This window comes from Sapajus apella, unplaced genomic scaffold, assembly GCF_009761245.1.
Source record: "Sapajus apella isolate SASKATOON/1434 unplaced genomic scaffold, GSC_monkey_1.0 scaffold10, whole genome shotgun sequence".
Lineage (NCBI taxonomy): Eukaryota > Metazoa > Chordata > Mammalia > Primates > Cebidae > Sapajus > Sapajus apella.
This window is the reverse complement of record NW_022436950.1, coordinates 39,153,282-39,172,469: the sequence shown is the minus strand read 5'-3', so window position 1 is coordinate 39,172,469 and position 19,188 is coordinate 39,153,282. Positions and strand designations below refer to the sequence as shown.

At 40.0% G+C, this 19,188-nt stretch overlaps 1 protein-coding gene across 13 annotated transcripts in view; it reads left to right on the top strand.

The window, feature by feature from the left end:
* The window catches only part of SPATS2L (spermatogenesis associated serine rich 2 like), a 168,404-nt gene that overhangs the window by 64,779 nt on the left and 84,437 nt on the right, over positions 1–19,188 (top strand). For 11 of the 13 annotated variants that reach the window (XM_032278735.1, XM_032278741.1, XM_032278732.1 and 8 more), the window contains exon 3: positions 15,754–15,814. In XM_032278735.1, the coding sequence (XP_032134626.1) occupies positions 15,776–15,814 (39 nt within the window). In that variant the 5' untranslated portion in view covers positions 15,754–15,775. Of the gene's footprint in view, positions 1–3,847; positions 5,092–5,112; positions 5,346–15,753; positions 15,815–19,188 lie in introns of those variants that run through there. The other 2 variants (XM_032278737.1, XM_032278738.1) reach the window with 2 other exon arrangements.

Genomic DNA, 19,188 nt, shown 5'->3' with positions numbered 1-19,188 from the left:
TTATCAGAACTTATTAACATTAATGTCACTAAAGTTGGTATATAATCCCCCTATGCTAAATTTGACTGCCTTAGAGGAAAAAAAAAATAACAAAACTGACTAATACTGTGACCATTAGAGTCTTTCCTCAGTCTTCACCCTATGTTCTCTATAAGACATCTAGAGTGGTCACATTCTGTCTAGTAAAGTATTGTTTGAAAGCTTGGAATGAAAAATGAAACCAAGACATAAAGACTGGCTGGTAGCCATTCAGAAATAGATACAAATGTAGATTAAGTTTTGAAGACATTTTCCCTTTCTTATACCTCCTCACATTTTTAAGAGAAGTATTTAGTAAAACAAATAAGTAAACACAAAACCAAATGGAATGTTAAATATAATTTATGAGTTACTTTCGTAGAGGTACGTGTAACTTACCTATATAGTTTTGTTTGTTTTGAAGCCTTTTAATATTTGTCAGATTAAAGCATCTATTTTTACAAAACTTGAAGTACAGAAAGTCAGCCTGCACCAATTAGAAGTTATTTTGAAAGATCCTGTTTTCAATTCAGCATTTCAAGAATAACAGAGAAAATGCATAAGATCTAGATTCAGAACCATGTAACCAAAAATGACATTGGGGTGGGAGGGAGAATTGGGGTGAGGTAGGATGAGAAGGAACTCTCCCATTTACTAAAAGAAAAATGAAACAAGCATATTACCTCTAGCTGCATTACGAACAGGACAAGTATAAACCACACCCTATAGACACCTCAAATACTGCCTTCTGATGTCATCTCATTGCTTACTACCTGCTAATCTTAGCTCCTGCAGGAGTCAATCTTAAAATTACACTGCATTGTAATTAACTAAACACATTGCATCTTGCAGAGACAAATCGTTGACCCCCAGTAAATATTTATTAATTGACTTCCATGTGCTAAGCCGGTAGGTTTTCTTTCTGGCTTCACACGTTACTCACGGTTTCTGCAAGAGAAGTTTTACTTTCACTCTTCCTCATACCTGCAGTGCCATTCCCATCATTGCCAGTATTGCCTGAAAGTAGTGCAAAAGAGCATCCCCTCTCTGAAGCCCTCTTTGATTAAGCTCACCTAAACTAAGGCCATCTCATCCCTGTAGAAGCCACTTTGTGTACATGGTTGTAGTCATTTCAGAATGATTTATTTACTACTTTGTTACATTCTCATTTTTCTTGATTTTGACACCCCCATCATGACAATATATACCCCCACCAAGAACAGGCATTGAGTCTCAGTTCTCATAGGGACAGACGCCCTCTACATATAGTGTCTAGCCCAGGGGAGTACACTCAAAGGACATGTCCCACATTTAGATAATGAACTTGTTAGCATTAGTAAAAAAATAAAAATACAGACATTCCTGATTATTTGTCTCTACAAGTCAATCAAGAATGGGTATAAATGGAATCAAAGCTGTGAGAGATGGATCTATTTCACCAAACAGGTGATCAAAACCTAATACATTTACACTTCAAAATTGGTGTTAGGTAGATTAAATGACTACCAAAGTCTTACAAAGGGAAATAATACATATGGTATTATATTTAGCTGAGAGACCTGTGTATTATTTGAGCCACTGTATTTAAAAACTTTTGATTCATTCAATCTTCAGAAAAATGATTTGGAAGAGATTAAACTATGTATTGCTAATGCTTGTACACCGTTGGAAGCATCTGGTACCTTCTGAACTTCCCACATTGTGAGTTGAGTCATAGGGCAGGTTAGATCTTCGTGCAAAGAAAGGAGGACATGTGTCTGCTCTCCAGCCTTTTATGCTACAAACTTAGAGTGTAGCCAAGGCAGGCCATAAGACAGTTTATGAAGGGTCCATAAAGTGCATATAGGTGCCAACAGCAATAAAAGTCCCTATTTGCTGGGTGCAGTGGCTCACTCCTGTAATTGCAACACTTTGGGAGGCCGAGGCAGGTGCATCGCCTGACGTTAGGAGTTCAAGACCAGCCTGGTCAACATGGCAAAACTCCATCTCTACTAAAAATACAAAAATTAGCCTTGTGTGGTGGCAGGCGCCTATAACCTCAGCTACTTGGGAGGCTAAGACAGGAAAATCACTTGAGCCCAGGAGGCAAATGTTGCAGTGAGCCGAGATTACTCCATTGCACTCTACCCTAGGCAACAAGAATGAAACTCCATCTCAAAAGGAAAAAGAAGTCCCTATCGATACTGGAGTTACATGGGTATATAGTGGTGAGGTTAATAGTTAATTAGGTTTAACATTGGGTGAAGATGAATTATTTTTTTAAATACTCCATAGAAAAGGTTAATTTTTTGGACAAAAGCGTAGGCTTTGATGGAGACAAACTAGAGGGCTATAGCATAGTGATTTGATTATCCTAAAAGGCTGTGCATTAAGAAGAAATAAAATCAATAGAAGATGCTGGGGAAGTTACTAGGTTAAAGACGGGGATACATGGGGCCCAGTAAGGAAGATATGGAGGGTTTGAGTGCTCATGATTAGACCTTGACTCTGATAATGACTAAAAGACATTGCAGGGTTGGAGGTATGCTGGGAGGAACAGCAGAGTGGATTTGAAGGTGTGTGAAATGATGTGGCTAGAACAATGTTGGACAATGCTGGGTTTCTTGTTATTAAGAGAGAGTCTCACTCTGTCACCCATGCTGGAGTGCCAGTGGCATGATCACAGTTCACAGCAGCCTCGACCTCCTGAACTCAAGCGATCCTCCCACTTCAGCTTCCCTTGTCGCTGGGACTACAGGCACGTGCAGTCACGTCTGGCTAATTTTAGCATTTTTAGTAGAGACAGGGTTTTGCCATGTTGCCCAGGCTGCACTCAAACTCCTGGACTCAAGGGATCCACCCACCTCAGCCTTCCAAAGTGCTGGGATTACAAGTGTAAGCTACTGTGCCCAGCCTGACAATGCTGGTTTTAAAAGGATGGCATTTAAAGTGATAATTTAGAATGAGGGGTTAAAAACTGGAGAAAAAAAATTATTAAAAATTCATTGCAAGCAAGACATGAAGAATAAAATGAGAGGACATTTATTCATTTCTTTCCATGTGTCTTCATTGAACACTTAGCTTGTCAAAGGCATTGTATTTGGAACTTTGGAAGAGAGAAAGGCAAAGTGGAATTTATCAGAAGCAGTCTTTTTTAAAAGGAAAGAATTCTTTTTGTAATGTATTAAATCTGTTAAAGTCTTGTATATTTGAAACACTTTAAAAGTACTTATTAATTTCCCATTACAGCATATTTCAGGTGACAAATTTCTATTTTTTATTACAGCTAGAAACGGAAAGTTCACTAAGATAGTAAATATGACCCCCTAGAATCTTGAGCATATAATAAATGATCAAAATGAGTTTTTATTATCTGTGACTGCATTAGAATAAACGAGGGAATTAAAATCATATTAATTCTTTTACTCATGTTGATACAATTACCTGAAATCAAAATGTATGGAAGGAGGTTTAGTAATTTTTAGATTGTTCCCTTATTAGCTCTAAGAATTTATTTGAACTTTGCTCTTTCTATGTTATGACTGTTTATTGTCCTCTGAAGACAAGTCCCTTAAGCTGTGAATTTGGTCACGAAAGCGCTGAGCACATCTGATAGCTACAAGGCAGGAAACCTTGACTTGCCATGGGTTTCCGATCCTTTCTATGGGGAAGTGATATTGTAGTGATGGATTTGCTTCTGCTAATGCAGCTGTTTAAAAAGCATGGAAAACAAATGACCCTGTGGAAACAGAGCGCTGAGAATTCCTATGGCCTTAGCAGGGCTGCAGTCAGGCCCCTAGCCTTGGGCCGCCACTCTCTCCTCTCTGGAGTCACCCCACCTCTTCCATCAGGTGACACTATTAGATGGAAAAGGGAAGGGCATAGCCACACCAGGACAATTTGTGGTCAGAAGGTCAGGTTTCAAGGGCTGGCTCCATTACTGGCTTGATGCATGTTGGTAACCTCATAATCCTTAGACTCTCACCTGTAAAATGAGGACAGTGGGAAAGCCACCACATGAGCTATGAGGGAATCTATTTATATTTTTTTATAGCACTTTTATAGCACTTGCTGTGTGCCAGGCACTCTTGTAATCACTTTACAAACATGGACTCATTTCATCCTTCTTACCACTTTATGCCATAGTTACTATTATTATCCCCATTTTACTAAGAAGGATACAGGGCCTAGATCAAGGTACTTGCCTAAATCCCAAAACTAGTAAGAGGCAGAGCTGGGATTCAATCTTGGTGAATTGCAATTGCTTGTTTTCTGTCACAGGAACATAAGGAAAAATCTGTATAGCAGAAAATAGGCAGTGTTTCCTCTTTGAGATTATCTAAGGGCCCAAGATCCTGTGGTTGGTAACAGGCACAGGGCTGGTGGTAGCAGCTTTCTAGGCCGCCTGCCTGTGTGCAGTCAGCTAGATGGGCTCTGATGGTAGGGACCAAGTGAAGCCTGATCCAGGAGGGAAGAGAGCTTTTCTAAGAACATGTAGAATGTATGTGTAGATTTCTAAACCCCAAACCAGCGAACAGGTAACATATGTGTGTAGATACAGCAGGTCTGACAGGTAAGAAACCACTCTCCACTCTGCCCCAAAGGTACCCTACCACATGCTTCTCACCCTGGCTTTTTCTATTAAACTGAACAAACATCAGGCAAGAACTTGACCCCCTTGTGTGAGCACATGCCCCTTAATAAAATGTATACCTCTGGACATGGTTTGTACATTTTCCATTTAATGCAAAATTAGCTAACAGTTGTTTTCAATTAGGTCTAGAACCAGGAAACCTTTTCAGGGTACAGTGCTAGAATGTGTACTAATTGATTCATATGTCTGTCCTGGCGTCGCCCGGAAGCTAAGAAGCCCTTAGCAGACAGTCATGCCCAGAAACTGACCTTTGGTATGATGACGACAGTCCCAGCCTCTTCTCAGCCTCAGGGGCAGTCAGTGTATAGGTTGCAAGTTCAGACTTAGAGCTATACCTCCCCTAAGATAAGAAGGATGAAGAGCTGGGATTCACTAACAGGAGCCTGAAGGCAAAAACCCTGGGCAGTTTTACAAAAAGGAAACAAGCAATCTTTCAGAAGGTGAGTCTTTCTGTTGCTCAGGTGGCCAAGGCCACCAGCCCACTGCTGATTACTCAGCCACACCCAAGATCCTGCTACCACCCTGGTTTCTGGCTCCACATGCGTCACTATTAAGATGACTTACTGGTCACAGTAAAAGCAAGTTGATAAAAGTGGTCAGTTAGGGAACAGAGTTTATCTGCCTGCTGAGAAAGCCAGTCGCTGGAAACTGTAGGTGGAGAGCCCTGATTTGGAGCACAAGGAAACCTTAAAAAGTGAGTTGAGTTTGCATTTGTGGGAGACCCTAGGAAGGACAGTAATGGGGTGGAAACGGGGCGCTGGCTGCCTGTGGGTGCTCTCCTGGCTGGAAGTCCAAGCGCCGCCTTCGCTCCCAAGTATTTCTTTCCCACCAAATGCCATTGTGTTCGGGGCAGTACATCATATACTGTTTTTATTCAGCCAGTACCAGTGACATTTCAAGGAACTAGGAAGAACCTGAATTTCTCTGCCACTTTGAGAAAATTATTAAATGTTTACTAGGAGAGTTCTGACTCAATGAACTAGGAATACTGTGAGTTTGTGGGAACAGAGGTTTTTGAAACCAGAATGTGCTGTGAAGAGATGATGGGTTTCTTCTCCACTTTTTTTTTTTTTTTTTTTTTTTTTTTTGAGACGGGGTTTTACTGTTGTTACCCAGGCTGGAGTGCAATGGCGCGATCTCGGCTCACCGCAACCTCCGCCTCCTGGGTTCAGGCAATTCTCCTGCCTCAGTCTCCTCAGTAGCTGGGATTACAGGCACGCGCCACCATGCCCAGCTAATGTTTTGTATTTTCTTCTCCACATTTTTATTCCATGACAGCTGAGCCAGCTTCCCAGAGTTAGCTGTAAACATAGAGCTTTTATTTGCCAGGTTTACTTAGGGGTTCTCTTTGCTGGTCCAGAGTTATATTGCAGAACCATAATCCATGTTTCCTTTGGCTATGAATATATAGTGTTGTGCATATAAAGATGCCATGAAAAGTTTTAAAAGCATACGGCCCCATCCCTAGCCCCTCTAATGGCACGGCTGCCTCTAATACTGTTTTGTGCCTGACTCTCTGGGATGGATCTTTCAAGCTAGACAGACCTCAGCCCCAATGTTGCTCTGCCAAGAACCTTGAGCCAGGTGAATTCCAACTCTAATTCTTTTAGTTCTGAATCTCATTTCCTGCCTCACCTCCTTGTCTGGCTCTCTCCTGTGCTTTTGTGTACATATCTGTCTTCATCGTTAATCTGTAAGTTCCTTTGGGGCCAAGAGCTCTGGAGCCAGGAGATGTAAGTTCGAATCTCAGCTCAGCTGGGTACTGAATAGCTGTGTGACTTAGTGAGTAGCTTACCTCTCTGTACTCCCATTTATTTTTCTATAAAATGGTGATAATGAAAATAGAAGTACACACTGCTTAGGGCGATTCTGAGAATTAAAGGATACCGTTAATACATGGAACCTGCTTAGAGCATTGCTGGGTATACGGTAAGAGTTCAGTAAGTGTAGCTTTAACCATTGCCATCATTCCCTACAGGCCCTGGCGTATTGTTGGTGTTTAATGAATGTTTGTCAAATTATAAGAAAAATCATTGCCCTTTCTATGGGAATTGCGCATAGCTAAAGAAATGGGGGAAGGAAAGGAAGAAAGGGAATGCATGATATCTCTTTTTCAACATTGGAGAGTTTATGGTAAAGTACTTTGGGCTCCAGAGTATAAAGAACTATGTTTGATCTTTTGTCCAAACCCCTCTGGGATTTGGGATTTGCCAGCGGGCGGTGAGGGGGATGGGGGAGCAAAGCAGTGTGATTTGCAGGGAGAGAACCAATTACAGTGTGCTTGGAGAGGGTGGCATTTATTCTGCTGAACCTCTTCTCTGCTTCACATAACGCTGGCCACTTCACCTTTCCTGAGACGTCTCTGAGGATGGGCATATTTTAAAGACTTGAGCTTACATCATTGCATCTTAAAAGAACTGAGTATAATTGAGTTGCTGATACAAGTAGGTACTTGCACAAGGTCCAGGTCGCCCACATCTCTATGGAAACATGTTTGCTTTAAAGCCCAGCAATCAGAAGCAGATCTTTATAGGAGCCAGCGTTGGGTCACTTTTAGAAAAAGGCATTTATTTATATTCTCAAGCCAGCAGAGACCTATGAAATGAAATAATTTCAAATTAAATAGAAAAACCATGCCGTAGGTGAATGCTAACAAAGCCTGCCGTGTGTCCTCCTCCCCCTGTGCTTGCACTGCCTTAGATCTGCCGCATTTATTTTAGCTGTCCTTTGCTCTTCTGCGTCCATTTGCATTCTGCTGCTATGGGGAGGTGGTTTGGCACTTCATGCAAAAATGGCTAATCTTCATTCATAAGCATTTACCAGTACTAAAATGGAAAATTCAAAGCTGGGCCTGCCATAAAGTGTGTTTTGTGTTCTGCTCTGCCTTGTACGTGCAGCATATACGCCGTGTGCGCCACGCAGATGACTCTGCCTGCCGTACAAGCACTCAGCACTCCGGGCTGTTGAGTGAAGATGTTCTCCCATAAAGGTCTCAAACTTGCATCAGCACATCTTGCCCTAGATCTGCTCAAGTGATATTCTAAGTGATTGGAAGCTTTTATCTGCCTCTGAAAGCAAGCCTTTTCAAATAAGTATTGACTGTTAATGACCTGTTTAAATAAAACATTCAATTTTCTTTCTTCCCCCTACAAAGAACTTAGTAGGCAGTGACATTTCTAAACCAAAGGCTAACCTTGCTTTTCAAAAGAGGCCAAGCCAGAGCTTTTAAATTTGAATTTTTTTTTCTGACATTTGCCCTTAAAATGCTTTTCAGTGAAGTTGTTCTAACAGTGGGTTGAGTACATTGAAATGCCTTTGAATGAAAATGCAACCTTGAATTTTTTTCTCCAAATTAAGCAAAAAAAAATACCAGTCTAAGTATCTTCATATGAAATTCATATTTCAGTCATCACTCTGTTTCATTGTTTATGTTTCTCATTCCTAATAATTAAAGCGACTTTCCTCTAAGGAACAAGAACTTTTATTAGACTGTGGAAATTAAACCACAGAAACAAAGAGCAAAAGCACTTGAAATATAAGAGACCTCAGTCTTTACCATGCCAGATAAGGAATAGCAAAGGATAGAGGGAAAAGGAAGAGGGGACAAAACGGAAGAGAGATCAGGCAATTGAACAGTTAGGCAACAGAAAACATACCTAGCACTAAATTTAGACCAAGTCTGTTTTGTAGAGGAACACTTTCCCTCTTCAGCTGGCATGCAATCGCCCCTGATTATGCTTAGGGCACGGGATGGTTAGTCTGTGGTTTAAAGGTGATCTTTACAGAGAAATAGCCTGGTACTGTACATCACTGGAGACGGCACCCATGCCTTTTATAAGCATTTCCGTCAATTCCCAGTGCCTGTACAGACCCGTAGTACCGGAGAGCCAAAAGGGACCGCAGACTTTATTTCCTCCAACCTGGAGACCTGAGTCCCTCGTGCTACAGTGTGACCCGTCAGGATGAATGGTGCCCTTTATAGACAGATGTGAAGCCCTTCCAGCCCTCCCTATCAAAACCTACCTGTCCTGTTTCCCATCTTCTCAGAGCACTGCTCTCTGCTAAGGGCCAACTGATGGCAGTAGGAGAATGAAATAAATTAATCTATGATAGTGCACCTTCTTCCAGAGGTAATGGCATGCCTTCAACTAAGTAGAAATGCATGTTTCTTAAGAAGCTCATACTCAGAGGTACTGTTAGATAGTTTTGCCTGAGAAAATTTTTGCTGCTTCTCAAATCACATGGCGTAATTGACTTCCTACACAGAAGATCAGTGCTGATTCTTCTCCTCTGAGGCAGCCATGAGAAAATGTCTCAGGATCTATGTGATCATAGTGATGCAGGATTTTTCAACAGCACTGTTTAGGCTTATACCAGAGTCAGGTACACAGACACTTTTAATTACTCCCACTTGGTAATTTAAATTAGTAATTCAATTAGTTATGCCTTTAGACCCCAAAATGTCATGGAGCCACTCAGCAGCATCACAGCTCCCAGGAAACAATTTGTTGGCTAAGGGCCCACTAACTGCAACCCTTTGCGCCCTCACCTGAGGTAGGAAGCTGCAGGAAAACAGCCTTTTTTTGTCGGGGAGTGGGGGAAGTGGGAAATGGAGTTTCTCTCAGTCTCCCAGGCCGGAGTGCACTGACACTATCTCAGCTCACTACAACATCCACCCCGCCTCTCAGGTTCAAGCCATTCTTCTGTCTCAGACTCCTCCTGTTCCCTCTCCCTGCCCCGCCCACCACGAGTAGCTGGGACTACAAGGACAGGCCATCACACCTGGCTAATTTTTGTATTTTTAGTAGAGAAGGAATTTCGTCATACTAGTCAGGCTAGTCTAGAACTCCTGACCTCAGGTGATCCACCCTCCTCAGCCCCCCAAAGTTCTGGGATTATAGGTGTGAGACATCGCACCCAGCCAAAAATAGCCATTTCTTTAAAACAAGTTTATTTATGCCCATTCCTATGTGAGTGGAGTGGTTTCATGCTGCAGTTTATGCATCCTGCACATGCACAAGACATGTATCATGGGCTTGTCTGGCCTGAGAAGGCAGGTCCCAAGGAATGGTTTTATTCTCCTGGCGGAGTTCTTACTGCAGTTCATAGACAATGAGCCCTATGACTCGTTTATGATGGTTTTGAGGTGCTATTAGCCCAATGGCTGTGGGCTGCTAAGTTGGACTGCCTTAGGTATGAGTCCTGGCCCTGATGCTTACTGTGGGACTTTGAGCAATTGGATCTCCTTGTGCCTCAGTTTCCACGTATGTAAAATGGGGATAATCTTAATTTCTACTCATAGAGTTGTGGTGGTAAAATGAAAAAAAAAATGTACATCAAGCACTTAGCAGAGTGTCTGGTACATTTTAAGTTCTCCAGAAGTGTGCTGATTATTATTAAATAATATATTTGTGAAAAGATTATTCCTTAATGAAGTAAAATATGTAGGAAACTTTCCTTCCCCTTATCTCTCTAGGCTTCCATGAAAATCTGTTTCTTGTGTGTAGTGTTTAGGATCAAGAAAGAGGCTCTTTCTTTATGCTCTAGGATGGAGACTTAGTGGTTCTCAAGGTTTTGCTAGTGTGCATGTGAATACCCTGCGGGGCTTGTTAAGCACTGATTGCTGCGATGCTCCTGCCCTCCAGAGCTTCTCTTTCTGTCTGGTGAGGAGCAGAGTATTTGCATCTTTAACAAGTTCCCAGGTGATGCTGATGCTGCTCATCTGGGAACCACACTTTAAGAACCTCTGCTCTAGGACTGCACTCTCCAATAGAAATACAACGTAAGTGACACATGCAATCCTACATTTTCTAGCAGTCACATTTAAAAAGTGAAAAGAAGTAGATGAAATTAATTTTAAAACTGTATTTTATTTAATCCAGTCTGTCAAATACTATTATTTCAACATATAATCGATATAAAACTTATCAATGAGATCGATATAAAACGTATCAATGAGACAGCTTTTATTCCTTTTTTTTGTACTCAGTCTTTGAAATTTGGCCCTTCCAACACACCCCGCTTTAGACTAGCCACATTCAAATTTGGCTTTGCGTGAAAATGACCTGGGAGTTGCTGTTTTCCATCACAACTTCCCCAGCTGACCTTGGGGCCCAGAAACCTCACTTTTTCAGAGCTCCCTGGTTAAGTCTGATTAGCCAGAAAGTCAAGTTGATCCAATCTCTACCAACTTGGTCATTTTCCCTTTTTAAGCCATTGTCATGACATTTGGCATTTATCTAACCCCTCCAGCTTACATTGTGCATTATGATAATTTATGGAATACCCTATTAATGGCCCCAAATATGCATGATTTTTATGTTTTTGCAAATCATGGGAAATTTTGGATTAATAACCTTGAAAATTTTGTTAAAATCATTACTTAAAATTTTTTCTTATATATTTCCTGTAGTTTCCTAAATCCAGTTCCAGCAAAGTGATGTAATACCCGAGAAAAGGAAAGTAAACCCAAGAGCAATAATGGGTTTCAGAGAAACAAAAGTGAAACTTTATTGCTGATTATGCAATTAAACAGGAGGGAGAAAGTAGACAAGTCAAAGTGATTGGACATTTCAATACATTGTTAGAACTTTGCATGTTTTATATGATTGCATTAGAAACATAAATATATATTTTTAAAACTTTACAGACTGTCATACATATTAAACTTCATTGAATTATGTCATTTGGAAATACTGAGACAAACATATTTGTCAGAATTTCTATTATTTGAGTTTATTATTCATAAAAAATGTTTATCTTTGTTCTAAGCTAATAGATTTTCTGGCAACTGTTAATGCATAGTCCATAAGATCTTTGCTTATGAGCAGTTCAGTTCAATATTATTCTGTTTTTGAAGTGATTGGTGGTAACCATATTTGTGGTTTATCATTTTATGGTAGAAAAGTATATATAGCTGATGTATTAAAATGGCGAAATTCTTTTCTTTATGACTAATATGTTTCTCTAATAAGTTTTAACAATTTCCTTGATCTCTGGTTTTCTTTAGGATATATATAAAAATTAGATGATGATATCAATATATGTTTGTAATGATGTTACTGAAATCTAAATTGCAATTTTAAGGTAAAAAGTTTTAAAACAATATGTAAGCTGTTGAAATGTTCCACCAATATCAGGACTCATATTTCTGAGTATCTTAATTTTGTGTTGATTCATTAGTATGTGCGGAACATGTATCCATGGACTTGAATAGTTAGCCCTCAGTAACTGGTCTGTTCCCAGAACAATTTTAAATGACTAATAGCAAGGAGAAACCAGGTTCTTCTCAAGAAGTCAAAGATCCCTGTACCTTTCTTGTAGATTTAAAAGCTCTTGTGGTCTATATATGTTAAAGTATGAGTATTCAGTCATGTTTTGCAGTGATATACTACCAAGCAGGTGACCAAGATGTTAGGGTAGGTCTGTTTTCCCCAAACATCTGTAACTCACTTTCGGTCCTAAAAATCACAGCATTAGAGGCTTCTTGGGCTAACCTAGATGTCTGTCTGTACCTTGGAGGGCTGGGGCTACATGTTGCTAAACCCTGGGCCTGTCATGTGGAATGAGGTGAAGATATATTGAAAAGTTCCTAACTACTTTAAACAATTAAGATTCATATGAAATTAAGCTGACTGGGTAGATATAGTTCATAGCAGAAAAGAGAATCTCAAAATAGGGACCCAGAGCACTTTCATTTTCATAGCAGGGAGGGTCAGCTCAGGAAAGGTAATGAGCACATGATGTTATACAGGTGCAAGGTGTGCTTTTGGACATTCTGGAGGGACTAGTGCCAATTGGAAGGTGCAGACACTCAACGAGAACCTTCAGGACACACTGAAAATAACCTTGCCTGTCCCACTGTTTCCCTAGTGTTTGTCGTTACCTGTAGAACCCAACTTGACTATCCAGTCACTTAAACTTATAATTCTTTAAGACAAACTAAATTTATGGTCTGTTTAGATTAAAACACTTTAACTAGTTTCGCATTGTCTCTGTTGTGCACCAGCTGGCAGAAAGCTGTGATGTGGAGAGGGTATTGGAACCCACCTGGAAGGTAGAGCCTGTAGAGGCAGCCTTCCACATAGGAAAAATAATTGAGAGTAAATGGGCAAGGAATGGGTCCCTATAATTATTTTTATCTTATCTTCCCATCTGAGAAACTTAAAATAGCCCTATTCTACCCCACAGCCAGTATTTTCCTTCCACAAAAAACTAAAATTATGATTTGAATAAAATTGTAATTAATCTTACTAGCATCAGTCCCAAAGAGTCTTCTTTAGTTAAACTTTGAGGTCAAAGAGAAAAGGAATTGCCAAGGAGGGGTGTGTGTGCGTGTGTGTGTGTGTGTATGTGTGTGTGTGTGTGTGTTATAAATATAGCTTACCATCCACTGTTACCATGTCTTCAGATCTCATAAATTTTCTATCTTCAATGGAATTCCTCCCTGATTCCTCTGCAGATTATAACATGTCAGCTTTAGAAAATGCTGCACATACAAATCCTAGACATCAAAGCCCAAATGCAAAAAAAAAACAAAACAAAAGATTTTTCTATTAGATTTCTCGTATATATAATGGCAAAATCAGATGTGTCCAGAAGAGTCAGCTGATCTGGTCTAATGAAAGGCATTGTGGCTCACAGGTTCATCTTTTAATGGCACCAAATTTAGCTGTCACCATTTAGTTCTTCATAGTTCTTGGGTATACCTCTCTCCCTTTCCTCCACCTCTACCTTCCTCTCATGCATATATTCATACTGTCACACACTGTAAAATTTACATACAGTGCATGTTTATATAATGCTAAAACTTTCATTTGAATAAGAAAACCAGCCGTCCAGACATCTTCCAGTGTAATGATTACAGACTATCTTGCAGGCTTGTAATGACTGACCAAAGGCTTTACTTTCCACCCATGGCTTGTAAACAAAAACACCTAGTTATTTGTTTTTGTACTTCACACATCATTCATGTTCAGTATGAGAAATAATCAGAAAAGAATCCTGTCCTTTACAAGTGAGTAACTTTCAGGGGCAGGAATAAGTGAAAATAAAGTTCAAGTGTTACTTGCCAGCTATTAGGTTGGTACAAAAGTATTTGCAGACTTAGCCTTTACTTTCAATGGCAAAAATCACAATTGCTTTTGCACCAACCGATTATCCTGTATATCAAGTAAGGGGATATAGAACTTACCATTTATAGAGTGTTTTCAATAGATTGGGCACTTTTGCAAAGCATTTGGGAAAGCGCTGCTTTACTGGAAGCAAGTATGCAGGGTCTCTCCTGCTAGCATGTCCAAATGCATGTGCCAGTGGCAGTATTATTTGGAAACTTATAAAAATCTTACCGTTTCTAATATTTGATAATTTGTCTCTGTGGATTCCTAGTTGAGAATAATTTGAATAGTAATAGAGTTAACATCGTTTATTACCAAACTTTCATCCTAAAGTCAGCGAAAGATAATGGATCTAAATTTATGCTTTATTTAAGATGTAGGTGTAAAAGAAAATAATGGGGAGGAATCAGAGATTCTTTGCAAGTCCGTAGCATGTATCTCCTCTGGAGGTGGGGACACTCATAACAAAAGACAAAAAGAATATAAGAAAGTGTTTCATTGGTTATTTATTGACAAAAAGCACTCGACATGCAAACAGGTGGTATATGTTGATATCGTGGCCTGACTGGCTGCTAATTTCTGAACCAATCTGTTTGTGCATTTAAGTCATTTATTCTCTGTTTCAAAAAGATTTAATCTATTAAAGACTTAAGATCTGTGTTCCATTATAATGGTGAAAGATTTTGACCAGATAAGGGAAAAGAAAACACAACAACTTGACTTTTCAGAACAGATCTTTTCAGAGGGGGCCACTTCACAAAGGAGGTTGGACACCAAAGACAGAAAACCTAAAGATTTTAAAGAAACAGAAGGATTATGGGCAGTTTTAAGGGTCCATTTGCAAATGGAGATTATGAACTTATGGACAATAAAAATTACGGTAAAGGTACATATGTATTAATCTGGAATGTTGCTCATAATATATTTGTAAGTGAAAAAGCAAATTTAAAACTGTTGTATTCTGTTGGAGAGTAAGGCACGAGAAGTGGCAACTTTAGATATGGTGGTCAGGGAAGCCCTCTTGCAGGACTTGAGCTAAGATAGACTGCAGAGGACAGGTGCAGTGGCTCACACCTATCATCCCAGTGCTTTGGGAGGCCAAAGTGGGAGGATCACTTGAGCCCAGAAGTTTGAGACCAGCCTGGGCAACAAAGTGAGACCCTTGTCTTTACAAAAAATACAAAAATTAGCTGAGTATGGTGGTGCATACCTGCAGTTCTACCTACTTGAGAGGCTGAGGTGGCAGGATCGCTTGAGGAGGTGGAGGCCACAGTGAACTGTGATCATGCTACCACACTCCAGCCTGGGCGACAGGCAGGTTTTCCTTGAGGTTTGTTTTGAGACAAATTTAAAAAAAAAAAAAGGTTTTGAGACAGGCTCAACAAAAAAGACTACAGGAAAGAAACAACCCTGAAAAGATCTGAAATTAGAGCATTCCAGATAGAGAGAAAAGTTAAAAAAAAAAAAAAAAAAAGGAAAAAGTTGGGGGTGGGTACTTACGTTTAAACCTGGAATCGTTTCCTCCTGTTTTTCCTATAGTGCTTAGTATGGTTATGTGCATAGATGAGGGCTATATTCAATAAATGTTTGTTAGGTTACCTAAGAGCTGATAAAAGCTTTGGGACAGTGAGGATTGTGATGATAATACTTAGTTAAAATAGGTACAATTTCTCCTCTCTCACTATTTTTGATGGCCTTTCTTTTACATAATAGGAAGAAACACAGTTTAGATAAATTCCCATCTGTCTTTGTCATTTTTCATGTCAATACAGTATGAATAAAAGATTTTACATTGTCTTCTAGAGTTATTGTAACATGCTTTTAGAAGATATCTAAGTCAAATGCTTAGCTTGAAAGTATTTTTACATTCTAAAATGATATTTATGATTATGACTGAATGAAGTTGTTTACTGTGTTGGAAGAGAGCATAAAAATAACACATTGAGAAATCAATTTTAAAGCTTAATCTTTTTTCCTTCTTTATAGGGCTGATTCCACTAGAAGCAAGATGGCCGAACTCAATACTCATGTGAATGTCAAGGAAAAGGTAAGATCAAGTTATATGTTGGCTCACAGAAACTCCAAACTGAGTAATGCAGTCCCTAGCCGGTAAAAACTCAATTACAATGGAGAAAGGGAAAATGGTTTCAGGGGATACATAATAAGTTTGCCACAGCAGCAAACTGTTTAGTAGAAAAAATAAGTAATGTTTACAGAAAGCATGTTAAGCATATTACACTCATTTTTTTTCAGTTACTCTTGACCATAACCCCATAAAGAAGATACTGGTGTTATTTCTGTTTTACAGAGGTGGAAGTTGAGAAACAGAGAAGTTAAGTAATTTGGCTAAGTTCACATAGCTGGTAAACAACAGAGCTGAGATTTGAACCCAGGCAGTGTGCCATTCCACAGTTCATACTCTTCACCCCCACGCTGGGTTGCATCTAAGAGCAAGAGTATTATATTACCTCTTCAGAAATGGACTCAGAGAGAGACATCCAGTGTATCACCTAGTGGTCATGCTGGGCAGCCTTTGAAGTTGCTTTCAACCCTGAGAGGTCATCACTCTGAAAATCCTCCAACTCCTCATGATTTGTTGGAGACCGATTCCACTTCAAAGCTCTTTCTTAGTCTGTGCTGTGTCCTCCACTGAGGGTCAGAATCCCTCACTTGCCACTTGTGCTGCCTTGTACTGTTAGCTCTTAAGGATCATAAACCATACACCATGAAGATAAATTTGTCCAACCCATTTATCTGACCCCATAGGAACTGAGGCCCTAGCACTGATTTGCTCGTGGTTGTACAGGCAAGTGGGAGAGCCTGGACGGGAGCCTAAGCCAGCACAACGATGGTGTACCTTCCACAGCGTCATCCCACAGCCTTCTCTGGACTGTAAACCATGTGAGGGCAGAAGTTTGTCTTTCATCTCTTTATATCCTCACCATACCAAAAATACAGAGTGAAGGATGAGAGGATACATCTGTGGAGCCCTTACTACATTTTCTTTCACTTAGCAAAGGTGTAATAGACCCAAACACTGCTCTAGATACCTGGGGTATGGCACTGAACATGTAGATGAAGTTCCTGCTCCCATGGAGCTCACATTTGGGGGCAAGGACGCAGAGAATAAACAAATGAACACAATTGTTCTAGGCAGTGATGACTACTATAGAGAAAACAGCAGGGCGGCTTGATGAAGGGGGAGGCAAGGGTAGGTGGCTGCTCCACATGGGGTGGTCAGGGAAGCCCTTTGGAGGAGGTGACATTGGATTGAGATAAAGATGGGGAAAGAAACAACCATACAAAGACCTGAGGAAAGAGAATTCCAGACAGAGAGAAAAGCAAAGGAGATGCTTAAGGTGGACTAAGTTGAATGTGTTTGATGAGCAAGTGGTCAGTGTGGTCTGAGTGTCGTAGGCAAAGGTGATAGATAATGGGAGATGAAGTCAAAGAATACCACTTAGAATGCCGGCTCCCTATCCAGGTTCGTGGATTTCCAAGGGATCCGTGGTTAGAATCCATGGGTCTATGAACCAAGATGAGAACAAATACATTTTTATCTTCACTAACATCTAAATGAAATTTACCATTTCCTCTAGTCATGAATGTAGGCAAAGAAAAAAAAAAATAAAGCCCACAGTAGAACAGCAGTAGCTGTGACTTTCACAATTAAAAATCACAGATATTTTCGTATCCAATTGCATTTGTTGCAGATATCCTGAAATGTTATTTGTGCGTCACTGCTACAAAGTTACTGTAGTTATAGAATCCTGTTATTATAGGATGTTATTTGATGTGGTAATAGAGAAGTACATATATTACTGTAGCATGTTTGGTTTTTATTAATAGTCTAAGTATATTTCAATATAAGTAGTTTCCTTTGTAATCACATGTAGTTTATTTCATGAATTTTAAAACATTATTTTGAGAAGGACCCCACAGGCTTCACCAGGCTGCCAGAGGGGGTCTGTGTACTAAAAGGTTTGGAACCCATGATACTGCCATGTAGGGCATTATTCAGAGGGCAAAAGGAAGCTGTTGGAAGGTTTTAAGTAGGAGTGTGACTTGATCGTACATGGTTTAAAAATCTCACCTGGCTCCATCTATGACTGTGCTACCTATTTTATAAATCTTCATATTAAATAACCTTTCTATTTGATGAGGACACTGAGGGCTGAGGTCAGACTTGTCTTGGTCAAAGTCAAACTCTCAAAAAATGTGGAGGAATGGGGATTCAGACTCACCTGTCTGGTTCTAAAGCCTGTGCCCTTTCCACATATTATCGCTTCTCAAAGTTTTCCATCAAAATGCCCCCAAGGCACAGAAGGACTAATGTCTTACCCCAAGTCTCTGGGTACATGGTCAAAACCAATTTCTGCCAACATACAATTTCCTTGGAGTATTATGTGTTGTCTTAAAATTTGATGCAAAATTTTTACCCATTGTATTTCATAATATATTCCATACATTATTTCAGTATAAAACCATTGTAACTTTGTGATACTTATTATGAAATAGACCTACCATGCCTCAAGTCCTTGGGATCTTCAAAATGATAAGTGTATTTTTGCATCCTAATGAACTGACCTTTGGCTGAGGCCTCTTGGATATCAGCCAGTGGGGACTGGTTGCCCAGGGAACCAACCAGGTGATTACAGCATTGGAATTTTCAGTTCTACCCACCAAATAGGCAGGAAAGGAGAGCTGCTAAAGGTTACCAGTGATCACCAATGGCCAATGATGTAAGCAGTCATGACTATGTAATGAAGCCTCCCATAAAAACCCAAAAGGACTGAGCTAAACACTTGAAGGTTTGGGGTGGTGAACCCAGAGGGAGATGGAAGCTTCAAACCCCTTCCCACATACCTTGCCCTGTGCATCTCTTCTATCTTGTGTTCATCAGCAACCTTGATAATATCCTTTTCAGTAAACCAGTAAATGTGTTTACCTGAGTTCTGTGAGCTGTTCTAGCAAATTATGGATAGTCCCTGATTTATGATTGTTTAACTTAAGATTTTTGATTTTATGATGTTGCAAAAGCCATAGGTACTCAGTACCCTCCTGATTTTTTTTTATTGTTTTTCCCCCAAATATTTTGGTCTGTTGTTGGTTGAATCCACAGATATGGAACCTGTGGACATGGAGGGCCAGCTGTACTTGTGCTGGTATCTGATGTGGAGGGTGGTCTTGTGGAACTGAGCTCTCAATCTGTGGTATCTGATGCTGTCTCCAGGTAGACGGTGTCAGAGTTAACATTCGGAGAATTAAGTGGGAGAATACCCAACTGATGTCTGCTGAAGAATCCACTGCTGAAGGATTACTTGGTGGAGAGAAGACCCCACACATTTAGGTGACCAGAGGTCCCAGAAGTGTTCTGTGTTGTGAGAGTATAGTAGGAGAAACTGAGTTTGTTTTTTCCTA